This window comes from Bison bison, unplaced genomic scaffold (genome assembly GCF_000754665.1).
Source record: "Bison bison bison isolate TAMUID 2011002044 unplaced genomic scaffold, Bison_UMD1.0 scf7180017864148, whole genome shotgun sequence".
Classification (NCBI taxonomy): domain Eukaryota; kingdom Metazoa; phylum Chordata; class Mammalia; order Artiodactyla; family Bovidae; genus Bison; species Bison bison.
Window position 1 is genome coordinate 2,098,206 of NW_011494720.1, and position 23,521 is coordinate 2,121,726.

The window sequence follows — 23,521 nt, forward strand, 5'->3', positions numbered from 1 at the left end:
TCAGATGATCCCTGGGTTGGGAAGATGCCCTGGAGAAGGGAATGACTACCCATTCCAGTACTCCTGCCAGGATAATCCCATGGACAGAGGAGCGGGGTGGGCTACAGTCCATGGAGTCACAAAGAGTTGGACATAACTGAAGTGAAAGAGCATAATGTCTCCCCAGTAAGGACCATGCTATGACCTAGCACTCAAACTCTTAAATGATGTTTCCAATCAAACTCAGTGCCCTATAGTTTTTTAGATCATCTCATCCTCATCTTGGAGAAGGCAATGGCACCCCACTCCAGTACTCTTGCCTGGAAAATCCCATGGACGGAGGATCATGGTAGGCTGCAGTCCATGGGGTCGCTAAGAGTCGGACATGACTGAGCGACTTCACTTTCACTTTTCACTTTCATGCATTGGAGGAGGAAATGGCAACCCACTCCAGTGTTCTTGCCTGGAGAATCCCATGGACAGAGAAGCCTGGTGGGTTGCCGTCTAAGGGGTCGCACAGAGTCAGACACGACTGAAGCGACTTAGCAGCAGCAGCAGCATCCTCATCTTACTTTTCAGCTTGATTACTCATTATCCTCTCAACACACCAGCTTCATTCCCCACTGTGGCTGGAATGCCCACCACCCAACATCTCTCTGTAATCCACTGTCTTAAATTCCACATCACCCCTACAGCTGCTTCCCACTTTTTAATAAATTTTGTTTCCTTTTTAATCCCTGCTTATGGAGCCTCCCTGGCTGCTTAATTTTTCAGAAATGTAGAACACAGTTTCTTAGTTGTGTTACAGTACCTAGGAGCAGGAAGTCATACCTCATCCTGAAGCCAGGTGGGGTGTTCTGCACAGAGATGCTAAATGCAGTGAAGGTGAGCAAAGAAACAATGCTCTGAGAGAGGGAGATGCCTTTCAACCTAGTCTACATGAGGCCAGAAAAAGTAAATAAATAAAAGTGCCTGCTTTTACAATTGAGAATAGTACTACACCATCCAGTGTACAAACTGCCAGCAAGGTAATGTGAGAAAGGAGGAAGTTTGGAGTTAAACACACCTATGTCCCCATCCCAGATCTGCCTCTTCTTAGTCATGAGACCCTGAGGAATCTTCTAATCTTCCCAAGATTTGGGTGTATGGGTGGTTCAGTGATAGAATTCTTGCCTGCCATGCAGGATGCCCAGTCTCATTTCCCAGCCCACGCAGCCACAGGGTCCCCGGTTTTTATTCTGGGCTTCCCAGTTGGTGCTAGTGGTAAAAAACCTATCTGCCAATGCAGGAGACATGGGTTCAATTCCAAGGTCCATAAGACCTCTACAGGAGGCTATGACAATCTACTTCAGTGTTCTTGCCTGGAAAATCCCATGTGCAGAGGCGCCTGGTGGGCTGCAGTCCATGGGGTCACAAAGAGTTGGACACGACTGAGTGACCAACACTTTTACTTGACTTAGAAAAATCAGAAAAGGCTGCAGTCCCAGATGCAGGACTGTAGTGTTCCTCATAAACAAAGGAAAGGGGAAATCCTACAACATGCATAGCGCTGTAAAGCCCAGGAGAACTGTATCAGAAACTGGGAACTCAAGCCATGAGTCTGAGCAATGTTTGATCGGGGGTGTGAAGAAGCGTTCTTTCAAAGAGAGGTAGCAAGTCCAGGCAAAAGGTACAGGGACCTGTGTGCCAGGTGGAGTCTGTCTCTAGGACAATGGCCTCTGGGAAGGGAGGGCTTCCTACTCCCCAGGACCAGAGCTGGTGACATTCCTGTGAAGGTGTTAGTCATTCAGTCATGTCTGACTCTTTGTGACCCCATGGACTGTAGCCCATCAGGTTCCTCTGTACATGGAATTCTCCAGGCAAGACATTCCTGTAGATGGTAGCAAAGAAGACTCCTGGACAGGGAGTGAGAAGGTATGAAATGCCCAAAATTTTGTAAAAGGAAACAGAAATGAATGGCTCTGTAGGATTTATACAGGGTTCCCAGCAGATGTGGGGGACACATTCTGACCTCTAGACCGGCCCCCTGCAGGTCAATGGAGCAAGGTGCACCTGTCCGAGTTCCTGCTTCATCACCTCCTGCCTTCCCCTCTTCTGGTGCTCTGTAACTACTGATAGCCTTTCTCTCCCCAGCTCAGTCTCTCCCAGCTCCTAAGCTAATCCTGGCCAGATCAGTGACAACAGCAGCTCCCAAGATTGCCAGTAAAGGTCCTAGAATGTACTCTGATGATGCCACCACTGGGGAGTGGCCAGTGCAGAGCTGACCTGGGATCTGGGACAAGGCTTCTATCTTCACCATCCTACTGTACCACAGGTGTGGTGAGCATCATAGCCTTCCCCTATTAGATTTTTAAGGGGTGGATTCCTCTGACTCTCTGCTGTTCTCTGGCTTCTGCTTAGGGTGAACTAATAGCTGTTATCTATCTGGAACCTTGTGTTGCTATACTTAATTCCACTGGATTTGGTTTGCTTGGTGGAATCAAGTCCAGCATCACACAAGGACCCGCCCATCTTGGGAACCGGCCTATAGAGGGTCGGTGACCACTGTAACTGACTCTGAATTCCCTTCCTTTAGCTCCACAGAGGTCCGAGTATGTTTCCCATTAAGATCTTCTGAAATGATTAAATACTGGAAGTAGCAATGGAAAATAAGATAACATGATAATTTACTGACAGATTTGTAACATTTCTTCTGGCCTGGATGTGTATATCCTTAGTTTTCAAAGCTGTGGGAAACAAAAGCGGAGGCGGGGCATTGATATTTAATGGTTTCTGCTAATGAGTCATCAGATATTAATCTTCTCTGAGAACAGTATCTAGCAGTCACATAAATGTCTACATATAAATATATAATTATAAAGGGATATGTGAAACAGGCTTGTTAAGAGTGTAGGATGAGTTGTTTGTTTTCTGTCTTCTTTTTGAATTGATAATGAAATATGGATTGCTGCAGTTACATTCATTCCCATAGCATAAGCTGCAAATCTTCTCTGTTAGTTAATATGGAAAAGCAAAATGTTCAGTACCATTTGCTCTTGTTCCTGCTCCAGAACATTCTGAAGTAGTTTCTGCTTGGTGCTAAATTCTTGATGTAGGCTTTCCCATTTCATTCTCATCTGGTCTTCAGCAGGTGATTTCTCCCCTTCCATCCCCAACTCCTGGGATAACACATCAGGTTTTTCGCTATTAGAAGAATAAATAATCTAAGTTTACAATGTGCATAAAAAGGCAATAAGTTCTAGGTAATTTATTACATGCACTAGATCTGGCCTCTACAATTGGAACCAGGTTATCTCAGACATTGGCTTACACTTTAAAAATATAAATTAAAATGGAAAACTTGAGACTAATAGTAAAACAAGTATATTCTTACTGATCTTAAAATTGAACCATAAGGACAATAAATTTAAAAAAAAACTGAAAATAGCTCAGCATTAAAGATAAAAATAATTGTAACTTTTAGAATATGATATGATAGCATATGATCAGAGCAGTAGCCTTTGACAAAGAGCCCATAAATTTAAAAACCCTAACAATATTGCCTAGTCTATTGAGAGTTTTTACCCTGAGTCTAAAGAAAATACTACAGACCAGGTTTCAGGACATGGAGCAGGAGCACAGAAGGTGGAAGGAAGGCACGGCAGTATCATCCTTAAAGAGGCAACAGTGTGGCCTCTGTGATGACTGTGGGTTTGGAGGTGAGACAGATCAGGGTTCCATTACAGAATGTTAGATCTGTAACTTTGAGCAATTTGCTTCATTTCTCAGAGCCCCAACTGTCTCATCTTTAAAATGAAGGTCGTACTTACCATGCAGAAGTATGACAATTAAATTTAGAGGAGAGATGAATAATGCCTCTGACCCTATCTGATAAAAACAGCCACTAAATCAGGGGGGCCTGACGCTGATGGTAATGGCAATGATAAGAATCTGGGAGACTCTAGACTCAGTAGGTCCTAGTTTGTATGTAGGGGTTTTGAAGTCCTAACTAGAATCATGTCATCCAAAGGCCGTATTATGCTAGAGAGTAATTGTTATTTTGATGGAAACTTTTGATCAGTTGAAGGAAAAAAAAATAAAAACCTTATTGGCAGAATATTACACACTACACCAAAGCCAACTCATTTCAGATTAAGTATTGAATGCAATGGTTTCTTCAAGTAAGTTTGTTGAGGAAAGCCTTAAAAAAGGATCTATAAGGCTATGAGGCAAGAGTTCTACTTCTAGGATATATCTTAGAGAATCTTTCTCACCTACACACTTAAAGAGATGTGAGAAAGTCAAGTTCAGCAGTACTAGTAAGGACTTCCCTGGCACTCCAGTGGTTAAGACTCTGTGCTTCCACTACAGGGGGTGCAGGCTTCATCCCTGGGGGGAACTAAGGTCCAACAGGTCGCAGGAAATGATCAAAAATTAAAATAAAAAATGCCAGGAAAAGCAAAAAAAAAGGCAATAGTGTAAAGGCCCATCAAGAAAAAAACAGGTGAGTTGTTATTATCACAAGATAAAATACTCTGAAGCAGTTAAAATGAAAAAACTAGATCTATATGTATCAACATGCATTGATCCAAAAAAGTAATACTAAGTTAAAAAATAAAACGGATACTTCTAATTTTGTTGGTTATATTAGTCTCTGGATTTGCTGCTTTATAAAAATCTTTTAAAATAAAAAAAGCTTTAAAATTCTTTTCCCTGGTGGCTCAGTGGTAAAGAATCCGCCTGCCAATGCAGGAGACGGGGGTTCAATCCTTGGTCTGGGAAGATCCCACATGCCATGGACTAACTAAGCCCATGGGCCAACTAAGCCCATGAGCCACAACTATTGCTCTAGAGCCCAGGAACCACGAGAGAAGCCACCGCAGTGAGAAGCCTACGCACAGAAACTAGAGAGGAGCCCCTGCTCGCTGCAACTAGAGGAAAGCCCAAGCAGCAACAGAGACCCATCACAGCCAAAAATAAATAATTAAATAAAAATCACTTTCAAAAATTCTTCTGAAATTACATTTCTTTATTGTGTTCTTTTGAGATGGTAGACTATCATAACACTTTAAATTCATTCATGTTTATATAACAATTTAGTATTTGAAACCAGAGGATATTTAATATCTATATAGTCTTATATTCAATCACTGACACATAAAATGCCACAAGCAGATCAGTTTTAAATTAGAACAAGCTTTTCTTTTCATAGAAAATATCCTTCCTTTCCTTTGATATTTTTATTGATTAATTTCCAGTTGAATTTCCTTAGTGCTCTTGGAAGTACCCTTCAATTCTCCAGTACATCACAAAGTGGTGGTGGAGATGATTTACTTGCTCAGTTGTGTCCGACTCTTGCGACCCCGTGGACTGTAGCCCACCAGGCTCCTCTGCCCATGGGATTCTCCAGGCAAGAGTACTGGAGTGGGTTGCCATTCTCTTCTCCAGGGGATCTTCCCGACCCAGGAAACAAACCTGGGTCTCCTGCATTGCAGGCAGATTCTTTACCAACTGAGCCACCAGGGAAGTCCCACATCACAAAGTATTTCTTTATTCAATGAATCGGTAACCATGAAGCAAGTCACGCCGCTCCCAAAGGGATTTTTACATAAACCAATTCACAGTTGATAGTCTTAGAAAATCAGCTAATAAGTTGACGGCTGAATATATACTCTTTTCTCCACAAATGTTATTCTGTTCTTTTAAAAATATATACATGTTTTTCTTTTAGCTTCTGGGTATTATTCAATTTATGTTTGTTTGTTTGCTTGGTATATTTACCCGAGGCTTGAAAGGCATGACTGAACTGTAATCAACTAGATTTAAAGATTTTTCTAAAGAATTTGCATAAAAATTAAAGAATTTATAAGCAGTCTTTAGACTAAATCTTACACAGAGAGCCAGTACTGAACCGCAGATTTCTCTTTAAAATAGTCTTAGATTTGAAAGAGCAATTTATAGTTGTTTGTCTTTCATCTGGGCCCTTTCCAAAGCTAAAGGCCAAGGAAAGAAAAAAAAAAATATGGCAAGAAAGCTGCAGAAGGTTCTTACAGCTGCTTTTCATGACTCTACGTATGAGGAGGAAGCAACGTGTGGACGGGTTCTTTGTAAAAATAGAGTTTGGTAAAAATATTCAGAAAACCATGAGGGGTGAGTAAACATCTTAGAAGAAGCAGAAACAGGAAAGGCAGAGTGGCAGCAAGTCTCGACTTAGTGACCATGGAAGAAACAGAGTTCCTCATTTTAGATTTTTTTTTAATTAATTTTATTTTATTTTTAAACTTTACAAATTGTATTAGTTTTGCCAAATATCAAAATGAATCCACCACAGGTATACATGTGTTCCCCATCCTGAACCCTCCTCCCTCCTCCCTCCTACATGCTATGGTCTTCTCAGCATTTCTAAGCGTGACCATAACAGAAGAATTTTTAAAATTCCATTATATTTTAACACAATTTTTACAGTATTAGGGTTATTTTTATGGAGTTCCTGATTATAGATGTTATAACCTTATTCATCTCTATTCTTTTAAATTGATTATCTATTAGCTGTTATCAGTATTTTTTATTCCTTTTCCCCCCCTTGAATATCTTCCTCTTTCCTAGATGTATAGACATATATAGTCAACACTTTTGTCATATGTCAGCAACATTATGTCAGCATTAATTAAATTTAAAAAAAAAAAGAAAAGGAAAGAAAACTCTCCAAAGCTGACCTTACTAAAGTTACTTTTGATCTTCTACATCTAGTCTGGGTCTTACCCATACATATACTACACACTCAATTTTATATCACATTTTTTACTTGATATCACAAACTGTTATTGACATTGCTACGTAATTTTTGTTAAGATTATATAGGCAAAAATATTTTCTTAGGCTTTTTTTTTTTTACTAATAGGAATTTCTGTCTTTTTATATGGTATTATAAATAGTATTTCCAAAATCACCTTTATAATATGCATTTCCTCCAAACAAATGCTCAGAACTGAGATCACTGGAGTCCATGGGATTAAAGCTATTTGAGACATGATGGTTGTCAAAGGATGCTACTACCAAATTTCAACCTTTGATACTGCACGAACAGAGGTTTTGCTGAAACTTTTTTTAATGTTTTAGATTTTAAAGATAGTTCTCCTATGTATCTTTTCAACTGACTTTCACAGTGTTCACAGCCTTTCTGTGATGATGGCAGTCAATTATTAGTCTCATTCTACTGATGAGCAAATGAAGTCTCGGGGTTGAGTTCCTTTTCCAGGGTGACACATGCAGAACCAGAATAAAACCCAGACCTGCCTCAACACAGGCACACTTGCACTCTGCTTCAGTTTCCTTTCCTTCCTACCTTTTAAACCAGACTCTTCAATTTGAAAATTCTCCCCTTCCTTTAAATTTTCTTTCAACACTTTACTTTCCTGCATGTAAGACTTTCAGTCTCACTCCAAACCAGGGCTCAAAGCTCAATGACTTTATATATAGAAATTATAGAAATAGATCATCAAGAAAAGTTCCCTGGTGGACCAGTGAAAAGGACTCCAGGCTTTTCACTCAGGCTTTCCAAATTCAATCCCTGGTTGGGAAACTAAGATCCCACAAGCCTCATGGTGCCATCAAATTAAAAAAAAAAAAAAAGTCAAGATACTTACAAGACACATACATTTATTTTTCAGAATGATATTAGAGGAAGATAGATAAGCTCTTGTAAGGAAAATGTTTTGCAGTTAGGTAAAATCATTCAGTCATAAACATCATGAATCTAATTTTATAATGCATTTATTATTTGACTTTCAAAAATGTACTATTAAATAAGCATCATCCCTGATCAGATATGCTACAGAAAGGAAAAGGAAGTCAGCCATTGTAATTACTAGTTATGCTGCTCAACTAAATGTTCAAAATACAAGATTTACAAGTAAAAATGAAATGATTAAATTTTTTCAAAAGATGTTCAAAATAAAATTTTAAGGAAGATATTTACTTTTATTATTGTTTTGTCCACAGGGTATGTGAGATCTTAGTTCCCTGACTAGGGATTGAACCCAGGCCCTTGGAAGTAAGAGCTGGAGTCCTAACCACTGGACCATTTTTCAAATGTCAGGACAACAGCAGTAAGAAGAGAATAGCAGACTGTCATCAGAGAAATGTAAAGCGAAACCACAGTGAGGCACCACCTCACACCTGTCGGAAGAGCCGTCATCAAAAAGACCATACGTAGCAAATGTTGCTGAGGATGCGGAGAAAAGAGAATCATGGACACTGTTGGGGGGAATGTAAATTAGTGTAGCCACTATGAAAAACAATATGGAGGTTTCTCAAAAAGCTAAAAACAGAACTGCAATAGACTCAGCAATTCCACTCCTGGGTATATATTTGGAGAAAATAAATTCTAATTAAAAAATATACATGTACCCTAATGTTCAGATAAAGCAACCTAAGTGTCCATTAACAGATGAATAGTTAAAAAAGATGTGATGTGTGTACACACACACACACACACACACACACGGAAAACTACTCAGCCATAAAAAAGAATGAAAAATGCTTCTATTTGCAGCAATACAGATAGACTTGGAGGGTATTATGCTTAGTGAAATAAGTCAGACAGAGAAAGACAAATACTGTATGATATCACTTAAATGTGGAATCTAAGAAATAAAACAAACTGGTGAATTAACAAAAAAAACCCCCAAAGAATGAAAGAAACATACCCAACACCACCAGAGGTCTCTGCAGCTGAGTGTTGCGTTAGAATTTCCTCTCCAAGGCTGGCTACTGACTGGAGGAGGCTCTTCTGCTCTGCCAATTCCTGTTCCAACTCCTGCTCAAGGAAAAGGAAAAATAAAAACATCTTTGTTACTTTATGATTATTGTCTCCAAACACAGTTGTATGTCTAGAAAATCCTCAGAGAACTTTGGTACAATAGTATGTTTTTAAGTTAGCACATTCATAAAAGGTGCGGCTTAGGTAACTGTTCAGAGGTGCCTCCAAGTCCCCTGTAGCTTTCTTTGGCTTTGATAAAATAATGTCTAAATAATCTTGTGGGGGGGCGCGGTGCTGGTAAAAATAAAGAGAAAAGAAAATTTTGCTTGGCAATGGCGCCCCCAAGTGGTCCAAAATGCACTTTCACTTTTCAAAATCTAATACTGCCCTGTTCAAGCTGAAAGAGATACAGAGAGCAACAGCTCTCTTCAATTTCCCACTTGCTTGATAAACTGGATCACCACTGGACTCAGTTTTATTTTTTCACTATTGGTGAAAACGTCTCTACTCTTTGAGAAATATTTTAATATGCCGTATCCATAAAGTGAAGGTACTAATGAGATGTCATTCTTTGAGTAATCAAAAGATGTCATTCTTTGAGTAATCAAAGCTCATTTGCTTCATAGGCAGTAATTTGCAATCCTGTTTTGCGATGGCATCTACTTGAGAGTTGAAAGCAAATTTCATAAAAAAAAAAAAAATGCAACTTTTTGCATATTTACCAATCCTCAGAGGCCTTCTTGGGGCTTTTATTATATATAATAGACTCAAATTGGGGCAAGCTAGAAATAGAGGGCAGATTATAATTGAGTTACACTATTTTAAAACTAAGCTTTTCTTAGAGAACCAACTTTAAAATGACCAGTTTTCCCAGTGGTCACAAGTAAATGGAAACAGCCAGGTTCTGCTTCTGTCCAAAATGAAGATACAAGGGCCCTCTGTCTTCAGCACAGAAGGAACTTGTCCTTCTAAAACATTTCTCTCAAGGTGCATGCTTGGCTGATCTGCAAGCAAAAGAGGCGGGAAGTGCGTTACTTTTTGTTGCTGGAGGCTGCTCTGTCGCTGGTGGGTCCACGCGCTCCGAGCTTGAGCCAGCCATTCCTGAACCCCGGGGCTCTGAGTGGCAGCCAGGTCAGCATCACTCTCCTCCTTCTCCTGGGCTGTCCCCTGCTTTTAATGAGGGAGAAATCAAGAGTCATACTACCCACAGGAAGATCTTAACCAAAACAGAGTGATGGCTCCTTTAGTGTGGTCTGAATAATAAAACCAAAGTGACTCCATTTGGATGTGAAACCACATTTAAAAAAAAAAAATGGTAACACAAAACCCATGGAATTTATTATGGCATTTGCAGGAAGGAGAACAATAAATAGATTATTATACTCAGAAATATTAAGGGAGGGGGGGAACTGCCATGTCGAGGCTAGGCTTTTTAGCTGACTGATGTGGTCAGCAGACATTATTCTGGAATTTCTTCCACAAGAATATAACTCTAGGTCTTACTCCCTTTCCTATCCCCACCAGGACTAGACTCCACTGCCATCTGTTGCCACTCTGGCTTCGACAGAGTGTGGCTAAAGGAGAAAGCCAAAGTAACTACCTATTACCTGGGCAGGGGTTTATTATTCCTGCTAGACTATTCCGATGGAATTTAACAGGCCCTAAAATACTGCATGGGCTTCCCTGGTGGCTCAGTGGTAAAGAATCTGCCTGCCAATGCAAGAGATGTAGGAGACGTGGGATCAATCCCTAGGTCAGGCAGATCCCCTAGAAAAGGAGATGACAACCCACTCCGGTATTCTTGCCTGGACAATCTCATGGACAGAGGAGCCTGGTGGGCTACGGTCCATAAGTTGCAAAAGAGTTGGACAGGACTAAACAACAAACAAAATATTTTGTATTAGAATGGAATTAGTTCTGAGTGAGCACCTTTCTACTAACATGTATTTATATGCCAAAGGATAAATTACACCGTGTTGGTAAGATGCATTCACTAAGTGCTTATCAGCACCCACTGTGTGTCAAGCACTGTTTGGGGCACTGGTGGGAATTGGAGGGGATTTATTTGGCTCAGAAGCCAGACAAAGGCCCTGCTGGGATGACAGACAATAAATAGACAAGATAAACTGGGATGGTGATAAGATAAACTGGGATGGTGATAAGACAAAGAATGTGAAACTAGAGAACGGGGTGGAAAGTGTAGGGGGCAGTTTCTTAGGCTGGGTAGCAAGGCATCTTCAGAGGTGACAGCTGTTTTGTGTGTTGCCAAAGACGGGGGCTTCCCTGCTGGCTCAGATGGTAAAGAATCTGCTTGCAATGCAGGAAACCCGGGTTCAATTCTTGGGTTGAGAAATCCCCTGGAGGAGGGCATGGCAACCCACTCCAGTACTCTTTTTTGGAGAATCCCATGGACACGGGAGTCTGGCGGGCTACAGTCCACAGGGGTCACAAAGAATCAGACACGACTGAGCAATTAACGCTGATATTGACTGACTGAAAGATGGGGTAGGGGCCTCTAGGCCTATGGAACCACTGGAGCAAAGGCCAGAGGGGCAAGAAACTTGGTGTCTCAGAGACAGCAGAGGAGGGGCAAGTATGATTGGAGCACAGGGAGGGGCCGGGGGCAGGCACATAGGAAGGGAACGTTCTTGGGGGTGCTTCCATGGAGGCACCTACTGAACCGCTGCCCCCCTGGCCTCTGTTCTCTGCCAAAAAAAAAAAAAAATCTGACCTCAGCATGGGGTTCAGCCACAACAGCTCACCCCGCCTGACTGCCCACGGGACCCTTCCTTTCTTTTTCTTTCCAGAATTTTACACTAACTCTTACAGAGAAATAGATGGGGTCTGTTTCCCTCTGTCTTACTTAATAGAATCTCATGGTGAAACTAAAATGTTTGAGATCATTTGGTATCCGCACTTGAGGCGCAGTGAAGGCAACAGTGAAACCTACAGGTACCATTCATATTTATACTTCGTTCCTTCCCGGATTCTGAACCACCTCAGCTCACAGGTGCTTTCTTCCCTTGAAGATGACCCAGCTCCCCAGTAGAAGAATGTGCTTCAGATAGAACAATGGTAGCGCCGTTGGTCTAAAACATGCTACCTGCATTTTGCAGGATCTTCAGAATAGATGACAAGTGTTCAGTAGGCTCCCCACCCTCCCAGGAGCACCTCTTTCAGGCAAGCAGTGATTTTCCTGAAGGCGGGATGTTTGGGGTGGTCGGGCATTCCTCCAGGATCGAAGCCCACACATTTCTGCATGACGCAGAGTTTTCCCATCTGAGGATGCTTCATTGACCCAGAATAAGCTCTGAGATATGCTGGCTTTTCCAGGCAAGGATGAAACAAAAGTCAAAAGGAATCTGTAGAGGATGACCCCAAAGAAGTCAGTGGGATAAGCTGAAAGGTGTCCCTAGTCAGAGACCCGGTGACAAAACAGTGGCCTTAGCCATGACCTGCTGACTCTCTTCTGTGAATTCCTCTCTGCCTTGCCCTTCAGTAAAGGTTTGCTTTCACAGCCCAGCCTGGAGACTCCCGTGGAAACTTCTCAGGGCTCTAACTCACCCTTCTCTGCAGGTTTACTACAGTTGACTGAGAACTCTGATTTCAAATTCCTCATACCAAGGAAAGAGACCAATTGTACTTGGGAAAATAATAATTGAAATGTCAGGTCTACAGGGCGGCTTAACCACATTTACATGCATAGACACATAGTTAGATTCTAAAACAAGTTCGAAGAAAGGGACTCCTATTTGACTAATTGAATCCATAGCTTTAGAAAAAAGGAAATTTAGCAGCATCAAAAGCATATGACTAGTATGTATTTTCTCTGTGGTTAGGTTTGGTTTCTCAGTTAATGAATTTTTCTCTGGTTGATTTCACTGTTTTGAAACCTAACCCTTGGACCACAGGAAGCAAAAAATGATTAAGGAATAGATCAAATTTCATTCTCTTTCCCCTTGAGATACGAAGGTACTGACCTAAGGAATAAAATAATGGTAATTACACTCTCTGAGGTCTGATAACAGTTTTCTGACCTATCTAGGGAATAGGAAATAGGGTGGCTTTTATTTTCCACCAGGCTCCTGCTTGGGTGGGGCTACGTAAGCTGTTTATTTTGGAAATACTAGAAGAATAACCATTTTTGCCAGGAACATTCCTTGGAAGATTAGTGAGGATTGGAGAATGCTAAACATTAAATAAAACACTTCTTTAGAAAGCATTTTGTTATTTATATAGGATGAACTCTCTGCTCCTTGGATGAACAATAACGTGTGAAAATGACAAATTTATTACAAATGAAGATATCATGTAATTCAAGAGGTATTATAGGCCTGTGTCATAGAGAAGGACAACAGAGAATGAGATGGTTGGATGGCATCACCGACTTGATGGACATGAGTTGGAGCAAGCTCTGGGAGTCGGTGATGGACAGGGAAGCCTGACACGCTGCAGTCCATGGGGTCGCAAAGAGTTGGACTCGACTGAGCGACTGAACTGATAGAGAAGTAAACAATTTTGGGCCAGGGTGGAGGGGGTTCGCTGGAGTGGATTATTCGCTGATACACGGCATTCGTGTGTATGTGTGTGTGTGCTCAGTCACTCTGTCGTATCGACTCTTTGTGACTCCACGGACCGTAGCCTGCCAGGTTCCTCTGCCCATGGAATTTTCCAGGCAAGGATACTGGAGTGGGTAGCCATTTCCCACTGCAGGGAATCTTCTCAACAGGGATCAAGCCCACAACTCTTGTGTCTCCTATATTGGCAGGTGGATTCTTCACCACTGAGCCACCGGGGAAACCCCTTATTCCGGGTTTACCTGGTATCATTCTGGCACATTTCAAAAACATACAGTTAGTATTTTAATTGAGAATAACTTTAATTCATGTTTTAACAGAGGAAAATTTGAAATCGCCTATCTAAAAATAAAACCTCTATATTTCCACTTGTTTTGGTACCACTCAGGTTTTAAAGTGTTGAGATTTCATATATTTTATATTTTGTTCATGTTTTAGATGGAAATGTATTGCATATTATTTCTCTAACTTTTAATTTATATATAGGAAAGTTATGAATTCCATTTTAATTTTTTTAATAATTTTTTTTTTTACTAAAATATTCCATTGCTTTTAATAGTTTTCTGTTGGCTAGGTTTGATGTTCCAGATCATATAATCATATGATTAGCAAATAACTGAAAATACATAGTTTAATACAGAAAAAAATCATTACACTGAGAAAGTAGAAGCAATCACAGTGAATGTGCATTAAGCTCTCACCATACTGTCTGTGCTGTGTCCCCTGCCAGCATCTCTACTCAAGTACAGTTGCTCCCCTCCCTCCTGACACTGGTTCCAAGACCATTCCCCTGCCCCTTGGATCTTATTTTCTCCCTTCTACACAAGAAGACTTTTGCTGCAGTCTCACTTCTTTTTCATCAATTTTTCCTCTACTGAGTTGTTTCTGTCTCCCTGTAAACATGTCATTATTCTTCTGATCTTAAAATGGAATGAATTTCTTCTAACCCGCTTCTTATAGCTTATTCCATTCCTTTGCTCCCATGACAGCGAAACCCCTGTTTCCTGCCCTCTTCCTCTCTAACTCCTCTCTCCATTCTCGCTTCCATTTCAGAGTGATTTTTGCCCTCACTATTTCACTGAAATAGTTGTAGCTGGGGTCATAGAAGACCTGCGTGTTGCCAGATCCAGTGGTCAGTTCCCAGTTCTCATCTTACTTCACTTACCCTCAAGTGTCTCTCAAACCCAAATCTTGGTCTTCTTCCCACCTCACTGGTATTTCCTTCTTTCTCTTTTTTTTATGGGTTCCTCCCCATCTTCCTAACTTTTCACACTGGAAAGCCCCAGGGCTTGCTCCTCTTTATCTCTCCTCACTCCCTTGGTGATCTCATGGGCTCCCATGCCTTTAAAGACCATCTAGGGACTTCCCTTCAGTCCAGGGGTTAAGACCCGGAGCTCCCAATGCAGGGGTATGAGTTCGATCCCTGGTGGGGGAACTAAGGCATGACTTATGGCATGAACAACAACAGAGAACCTCTAGAGGCTGACAGTTCAGTCTAGATCTGTCTGCTGAATCCCAACAGCTGACTGACACTGGATAGGCATCTTAAACCTAGCCTGTCCAAAACGAAACCAGTGGCCTAATTAGTTCTCCTTCCCCAAGTTCTGTTCCTCGAGAGTTTTCATTTTCCTAATTATCCACAACCTGATAAGTTCTCATCCCCTCTAACCTCCTAACCGGTCTCTCAGCTTCCACCCTGGTCCCCCATGTAGTTATATCTGGTCTTGTCACGCTTCTGTCCCCAAACACTCCAGTGGTTTCTCATTTTCCCCAGAGTAAAAGCCAAAGTTCACACGGTGCCTACAAGGTCCTTTGCAGCCTAGGCCCTTGTTACCCCTCTAGCCTCTCACCTTGTTCACTCCACTCCAGTTGCTGGGTTCCTTGAAAAACCAGGTAGGAGCCCACCTGGGAGCCTCTGCCCTTGCTTCCCCCTCTCCGAGCCTGGAATTCTCTTCCTCCATGTCTACACAGCTCACTCCTTCAAACGTAAGATGAGGGAGGCTTCGCTGGTCACCCTGTTTAAACCTGCAAATCCACCCAGTCCCAACTTTCTTTATTATCTGCCTTATACTATTTCACCTACAGCTCTTATCATCTTCTAACTTAGCATATAATAACACACCTTAATTTTATATTACTATCTGTCTCCCCCAAACATAATCTCTTGAAGATGGACTATAGAAAGTGAAGTCACTCAGTCGTGTCTGACTCTTTGCAACCCCATGGACTGTAGCCTATCAGGTTCCTCCGTCCCCATGGGCTTTTCCAGGCAAGAGTGCTGGAGTGGATTGCCTTCTCCAGGGGATCTTCCCAACCCAGGAATCGAACCCAGGTCTCCCACATTGCAGGCAAATGCTTTACCGTCTGAGCCACCAGGGAAGCCCTGAAAATGGACTATATAGAAATATAAATATACAGATAGATTTTTGCCCTTGCTCCTTCACTCTATCATATAGAATAGTGGCTGGCACACAGTAGCTTCGCAATAAACATTTGCTTAATATTTGTCTAAGATAATAATTCTAATATGTAGAGATGAAAAACAAACAAAATCAAAATATTAGACACTACTAGTATGCAAGGCGCATGGGGAGAAATCTGAGTGAATGTGTTATGAGTTTCTTATGTTGATCTGGAACAAGAATGAAATAATAACTTAGAATTTATTAGGTAGGCATGATAAAAAGTAGAGACAAAAAACAAAGGAAAGCATTCAACCACCTAGAAGCAAAAGTTAAAATGGAGAAAGAAGAATAGAAAGAGCAGGACAAAATAGAAAAAAAAAAAGCAAGAATAAAATTTCAAACATATCAATAATCACAAAGAATTTAAATAGATTAAACCTGCTCTTTAAAAGTCAGAGGTTTTCTGATTAGATGTGCTTAGAACCAACAAAATACACCTAAATGTTCTTTATATGAAACAAATCTAAAAAATAAGGACTCAGAAAGGGTTAAATCAACAGAAAAGTGAAAGATATACCAGGCAAATATTATACAAAAAAAAGCTCTAAATCACTATAAGGAAACATGAAGGACACTGCATGATAGTAAAAATGTTCAATTCACCTGGAATACATGCCAAGTCTAAACCTGTGGGCACTAAATAAAATAGTCTATCTGAAAAGTAGAACATAGGAGATATAAAGGAGAAATATAACACTGCCACAGGGTATCTTAATCTATGATTTAATCTATGTTTAATCTATATTTAAACATTTGCTTTTCAATGATACAGCTGCTAGCGTTTGGTAATTATTTTCATTTTCTTTTCCTATGCTGCAATTTCCAGGTCTCTGGATTCAAACAACTCTTACAAAGCCTATTTGGAAACCTATGCCAGGGACTTCCCTGGTGGTCCAGTGGCTGAGACTCAGAGCACCTGATTCAGGGGACCTGGGTTCGATGCCTGGTCAGGGAACTAGGTCCCACATGCCACAACTAAAGACCCTACACATCCCAACGAAGACTGAAGATCCTGAGTGCTACAGTTAAGACTCAGAGCGGCCAAATGAATAAATATTAAAAACAAACAAACAAAAAACTACGCCAGAATGTGTGTGAAGCAGGTACGTACATAAGTATGTGCTGTTTCCCAGCCATCCCCTTCATGTGTCCCGTGCTCAGAGGGCAGACCAGTCTTGTGCAAAGACGAGCCTCTCTGTAGCGCCACACTCATGGCGTGGCTGGAGCCTCACCTGGATGTGGAGTTGCCTGTCCTGCAGCGCCCTCTGCAGCTCCAGGAGGCTCCCCTTGAGGGTTCTCAGCTTCACCGCCAGCTGCTCGGCCTCGTCCTTTGTGTGAGCCTTGCCCTCCAGCAGCAGGTTTTCATTGTGGACCGAGAGCTCTGATAAGGCCACCACCTTCTGCTCTATTTCCACCAGCATATTCTAGGACAACAGAAATGGAAGTTGAAACTGACACAGCCTGGGCGCCTCTGCAAAGACCGCGTCTCACAGAGAAACCCACTGCTTCATTAAGTCTTTCATCAAAACAACATGCCTCTAGGCTTGTCTTTATTCCCCCTAGTTTTCATACAACCTTCAAGAGTGTATATAGGTTTTAACAATTCTTTGAGCCTCCTAATTTTTCTCTTATTTAAGATTAGATATTATTAAAAAAAAAAAAAACATATGGGAAGCACATTTTATATAGCCAACAGATAAGGAGAAAAGACCAGGCCTTAGCATTACCCCATTATGACTGTTCTATTATTTTAGTGTTAGAGGTGGCTCCATGGTAAAAGAATCCACCTGCCAATGCAGGAGATGCAGGAGATCCAGGTTCAGTCCTTGGCTTGGGAAGACCCCCCTGGAGGAGGACATGGCAATCCACTCCAGTATTCTTGCCTGGAGAATCCCAGGGAGCCAAGAGCCTGAGGGCTACAGTCCAGGGGGTCATAGAGTTGGACACGACTGAGTGACTGAGCATGTATGTAACGCATGCACACACATTATGCTTGTGGCTAATAATAGTGAAGACATCACATGATCGACTCTCTGTGTCAATTTAATAAGGACTGTTTTTTTTTTCAAAGAAAAATGTTTTGAAAGGGAGTTGTCCCAGACACTCTTTTACTTGCTTTTTATTATTTTTGTCTTTTTTTTTTGGCCATGTCACCTGGCATGCGGGATCCTAGATACTCAATCAGGGACTGAACACGTGCCCCCTCCATTGGAAGGGTGGACTCTCAACCACTGGACCACCAGGGAAGTTCCCCTGTTTTTATCTTTTATATAATGCATTTTTAACTTCACATTTCTGAAAGTTTTCCTAAGAAGTTCACATTCACTTTCTAGTGTTACAAGGTTTTTTTCCTAAAATGGAGGCTAAATCCAGGAAAGAAGTGAAAATAATCTCCCCACTTCCCAAGTAAGATTTAAAACAAAAACCAAAAAACAGAAAAACTAAAAAAGTCAACCAAAACAAATAACAACCATATTATTTTCTACAGAAACTGTTCTGTTTTTCTATACCTTAAGTCTGAACTCTTTGAAATGTACTTTCTAATTTATATTCAACTATTTATTAATAAGAAAAGATTGTACAAAATCAGAATCACTACCATCAGCTTCTAAGAACATAAGTGAGATCCCAAAACCTAGAACTAAAAGGAAGAGTGAAACTTTTCATGAAATGGGCCTTAAAGGATCATTTCTTGAGGATTACTTGTGAGGAACTAATATTATTCTGTGCAGGACTGCCTTTTCCATTAGGCAAGGCTATCACAGAACTGAAGGCCCCTAACACATCAAGGGGCCCAAGAAAATGTCTTTCGTTTAAAATCAGAGGAAAAAATGATGATGATAATAATTAATATGTAATGATATCACCTCAGGCTTCGGGAAGATCCCCTGGAGGAGGGCATGGCAACTCCCTCCAGTATTCTTGCCTGGAGAATCCCATGGACAGAAGAGCCTGGTGGGCTACAGTCCACAGGGTCGCAAAGAGTGGGACATGACTGAAGCAACTTATCATGCACCCATGATAAACCACCCTGGATTATATTAGCCTCTGTACCCAAAGCAGTTACAAAATACAAATATAACTTTTAGTATTTCTATAGTGGAAGAGAGAGGTTCATGGAAACAAAGTACCCTGGGCCCCAAAAGTCATAACAGGACCCTAATTCCATATAATAGCCACAGCTATGATTATACTACTGGCTCAGATGCCAGATTTATTTGCATGAGGAACTGTCATGCATTTGTGTGATTTCACAGGCTCTGAGTTTTGAAAAATATTGCCAAAGTACCACTTCAATACTTTGTAAGAGTCCTGAAATATATTATCTCAACTATGCATCTTATGTATAACTATAAAAATAGAGATATCAAAAAGGAAGAGGTGGGAGTAATGATGAAACATAATTTTGAAATGCTAGTACATGTGGTAATTTCAAGTGCTAGAAGGCAATGCTAAAAATACGTGTCTCTTTTCAGAAAAGTAACTTTAGAAAAGATGATAAAAGAAATAGAAAACAGTCGCACATGGCTCTCTATTCTCTACCATCAAGGCAGAAATGCTTTGAAGACACATAAATAAATTGTCCACAGACTTCCCTGGTGATCCAGGGGCTAAGACTCTGTGCTCCCAATGCAGGGGGCCCAGGTTTGATCCTTGATCCGGGAGCTAGATCCCACATGGTGCAACTAAGACACAGCATGGCCAAATAAATAAAATAGTTTAAAAGTTTAAAATTATAAGTTGTAAAAAGAATTAAAAAACCTAAATTATAATAATTAATATTAAAAAATCTCAATCATAAGGGATGACCAGAATGATATACTATGTATTAAGAAAAGAGATGGCATTCATAACTAATGGCTGTGCATATTTCCTTCAGTCCCACATGTATGAAGTCATGTACACTGATATTTAACCTTGCAGATTAGACTGTTCTAGAGACTTGCTGGTTAAATGAAAAAGCTTTTAAAACAAACTTCACCCACCCGTAGTGTAAAGTCTACTATGATGATACTCTTTGAAGTCAATGACTGGTACATGGGAGTTCAGCATCTATTCTCTATGCTTTATATGTGTGCTTGAATGTTTCCATAATAAGGAGGTAAGAAAATAATATTACAGTAAAAACTTTGATGTCATTACCTCTTACATTAATTGCTAAAGACCGCACGTTGAGGAAGGAAATTCTCTGCCCCAGAAGACAACCTTCCCATGTTGAGTCTGGCTGCCTATAACTACAGTTTTGCCAAGTTTTCCAAATAATATTTCTGAATTAAAACCAAAATTGCAACGGCCCACCTATTCTGTTGTTTATCCACAGTCACTGATACTAATTCTGTGCATTAGGTACTTATATTCCTTATTAGCCACCGAAATGGACTCTGTTGGAGAGGGAGAGGGTGGGAAGATTTGGGAGAATGGCATTGAAACATGTATAATATCATGTATGAAACGAGTTTCCAGTCCAAGTTCGATGCATGATACTGGATGCTTGGGGCTGGTGCACTGGGACGACCCAGAGGGATGGTATGGGGAGGGAGGAGGGAGGAGGGTTCAGGATGGGGAACACATGTATACCTGTGGCAGATTCATTTGGATATTTGGCAAAACTAATACAATATTGTAAAGTTTCCAAAAATAAAATAAAAAAAAAAATAAATAAATAAATCTGCCATGAGTTCGAGCAGGCTCCGAGAGATGGTGAAGGACAGGAAACCTGGCATGCTGCAGTCCATGGGGCCGCGAAGAGTCGGACGCGACTGAGTGACTGAAAAACACCAAATCTTTACAAAAATGTCCTTCAGGAAGCTGAAAATTTTCTAAAGAGTAGATACTGTTGGTAAAATTTTCAAAAGACTAAGCCCACATCTGGATTTAATTTAAGCTTTTATAAGATATTGTTTTTCTCCTAAATATGTAAAGTATATGGATTGTGAAAAATCACATATCCATGCCCCAGTTTGTTACCATTATACTTTTCTGTAGTTAAAAAAAATGTCTTGTGGGACCTTCCCTGGTGGGCCAGCAGTTAAGAATTAGCCTTGCAATGCAGGGGATGTGGGTTTGATCCCTGGTCAAGTGTGCGTGCATGTGTACTCAGTCATGTCTGACTCTTTGCAACCCCATGGACTGTAGCCCGCCAGGCTCCTCTGTCCATGGGATTATCCTGGCAAGAATACTGGAGTGAGTTGCCATTTTCTCCTCCAGGGGATCTTCCCAACCTAGGGATCGACCCTGTATCTCCTGTCGCTCAGGCATTGGCAGGCAGATTCTTTACCACTGAGCTACTTGGGAAGCCCCCTGAGATCCCTGGTCAGGGAATTAAAATCTCACGTGCTAAGGAGCAACTAAGGCCATGTGCTATAATTACACAGCCCACATGTTCCGGACCCCATGCACCACAACCAGAGAACCTGTACTCCCCGACGAAAGATTCTGCATGCTGCAACTAAGACTCGACAGCCAATAACAGATACATTTTTGAAAAGTCTGCCTAATGATGTTGGCATACTCCTTTGAGACCATTTTTGTACCTGGCAGTCCACTAACTGGGCCTCCATGTCCATGGGCTCCTTGGGTGACCCCAGGGCAATGTCCAGAGTGGCCTTCGTGCTCAAGAGCCAGTGGTCCAGCTGATCAGCTTCACAGCGATACCTGTTCAGGGCTTGTTCCTGTCTCTGTTCCTCCAGCTGATCGTTGAGTTTCTCCTGATGAATTAAGTAGGATGGAACACAGGTCATCCGAGGCAAAATCACCAGGACTCAACACACAGAGCAATGGTTCCCAGCCTTGACTGCACACCAGAACCACCTGTGAAACTTCAAAAACAATCCCCGGTGTTTAGACCGCAGTACAGACCGGTAAATCAGAATTTCAGGAGGTGAGCCTCAGGATTGGTATTTTTTAAAAACTCCTACAATGACTGTATGCCTGGAGTTACTGTTCTTAAATAATACACCTACAGAACAAGGCAGATAATGTGGATGACAGAAACTGGTCAATGGTGTAAGACAGTAGGTAACTTGACTTCAAAGTTTGGGAAACTGTAGGGTGTAGTGGGGACCATGGCAACTGAAGAACATACTTGGTGCATCGAAAAGGGTAGAACCATGCAGTTTCAGGCAACTGATCTCCTACAGGAAGGAGTGGCCCAGTGCTGTCGCTTTCTAGAGCAAAGGCAAAACTTCAAAAAATTTGGATAGGTCTCTGAGGATTCTTTACTGATGGCAAATAATCCGTATTTTTTTAAAAAATCCAAGCCAATCACTTCATTTCACAACTCCACATGGGTTTCACAGAGTGACTGGGGACAATATCAATGAATTAAAAGGTTAATTATTAAGACACTATAAAGTATTTTATTTTAAAAGTTATTTTATTAAGAATCCATTATTTTTAATCAATTTTTATTAAATTGTTTAGAGATTAGAGTAGAAACATTGATTTAAAATTTCTCCAAAATAGGAAAATATATGGATACATGATTTGATCAGCTTTAAAATAGATAAAACTGGAAATATCCTGTGTCCCTAACAATAGGACAAAGGTTAATTGAATTATGGTATAATCTGCAGCTAAATAAAATAATGTTAAGCGGATAGCAATAACTGATTTTGTGCTAGAGAAGCTGCCAGACCCTAGAGATACAAGAACACAGACACTTCATAGGATCAACAATATGAACATCATACATGTTTAAGGCCAGGAAAGGTAAGAGAACAACAACAACAAAAGGAAAATAACTTATTTTTAACACGTATGGTAGTGTAACTAAAATTTATCTATTGAGTATTAAAGTTAACATGAGAACCAGAACTGCAAGAATATTCTCATGAATTAACGTGCTTGAATTGGCTTCCAGTGACTAAGGATTTATTTTTCACAGCATTAGCAATGCTATTCATAAAAATGGTCTTATTTAAACATAGCAAACTATTATGCAAACCTTCTACAATTATTCCCCACAAAGCTCATGTCTACCCAGTATTGGCTCTCCACTGCCTCAGTTCTGCAGGCCTGAAATGAGTCAGAAACGGGTGAAAAGACACATTCATGGCTCCACACTGACTCAGGGCTCTATTCACGAGGCCGTGCACACACAATATACCAGCTTCTTTTGAGTGGGAAACAATAGACATGTCATCACGTAAGTAGCTGGACATACTTGTCAACCCAACCTCAGGAGTTAATCTGGACGTGAGGGGCACCCCCAGGGTGGCCTGTTACCTCCAGAAGCTGCCGCTTCCCGGATGCCTTCATCTTGATGGTGGACATTCGCTCCGCCAAGACGGTGAGCGTGGACTGCAGGGCCAGCTGCTCTGCCGGCTCGGACTCTGGGGACTCAGACGCCAGCTCGTCTGCGAGGGCCGACTGCAGCTCGCTGATCTCCTCTTGGAGCATGAGGATCTCATCCATCAGAGCCTGAGGGAAAGACTGTGGAATCACACTCCTGTGTGCAGTTTTTTGCACTGAGGAATCATGGCACTTAGCCAAGCTCACTTGGAAGTCATTTAACCAACAAATAGGGGGCCTTCTAACCTAAGTTTCAAAATGACATTGCCAGACTGAAAGTCAGGAAGTTTCTGACTTTAAGATCATCTGCATCAGTAACTTAAAGTTAATTAATCTGGGCAAATCAATTAATCCGGCTTTCAACAGGCTCGTCTGTAATCTGACGGGGCGCGGGGGGGTGGTATGTGCAATTAATTCTGAGTCCACAATTCTGTGTTGAAAATAAAATTCATCACTTTCTTCCTCAA

General features: G+C 41.1%; 1 protein-coding gene across 1 annotated transcript in view; it reads right to left on the minus strand.

Moving 5' to 3' along the window:
• The window catches only part of SYNE1 (spectrin repeat containing, nuclear envelope 1), a 501,723-nt gene that overhangs the window by 143,888 nt on the left and 334,314 nt on the right, over nt 1-23,521 (minus strand). Inside the window, exons 96-101 of the mRNA XM_010840908.1 lie at nt 22,989-23,183; nt 21,296-21,469; nt 16,994-17,185; nt 9,755-9,886; nt 8,667-8,776; nt 3,006-3,162 (exon numbers count right to left, since the gene is read on the minus strand). Coding sequence (XP_010839210.1) covers nt 3,006-3,162; nt 8,667-8,776; nt 9,755-9,886; nt 16,994-17,185; nt 21,296-21,469; nt 22,989-23,183 — 960 coding nt within the window. The remainder of the gene's footprint in view (nt 1-3,005; nt 3,163-8,666; nt 8,777-9,754; nt 9,887-16,993; nt 17,186-21,295; nt 21,470-22,988; nt 23,184-23,521) is intronic.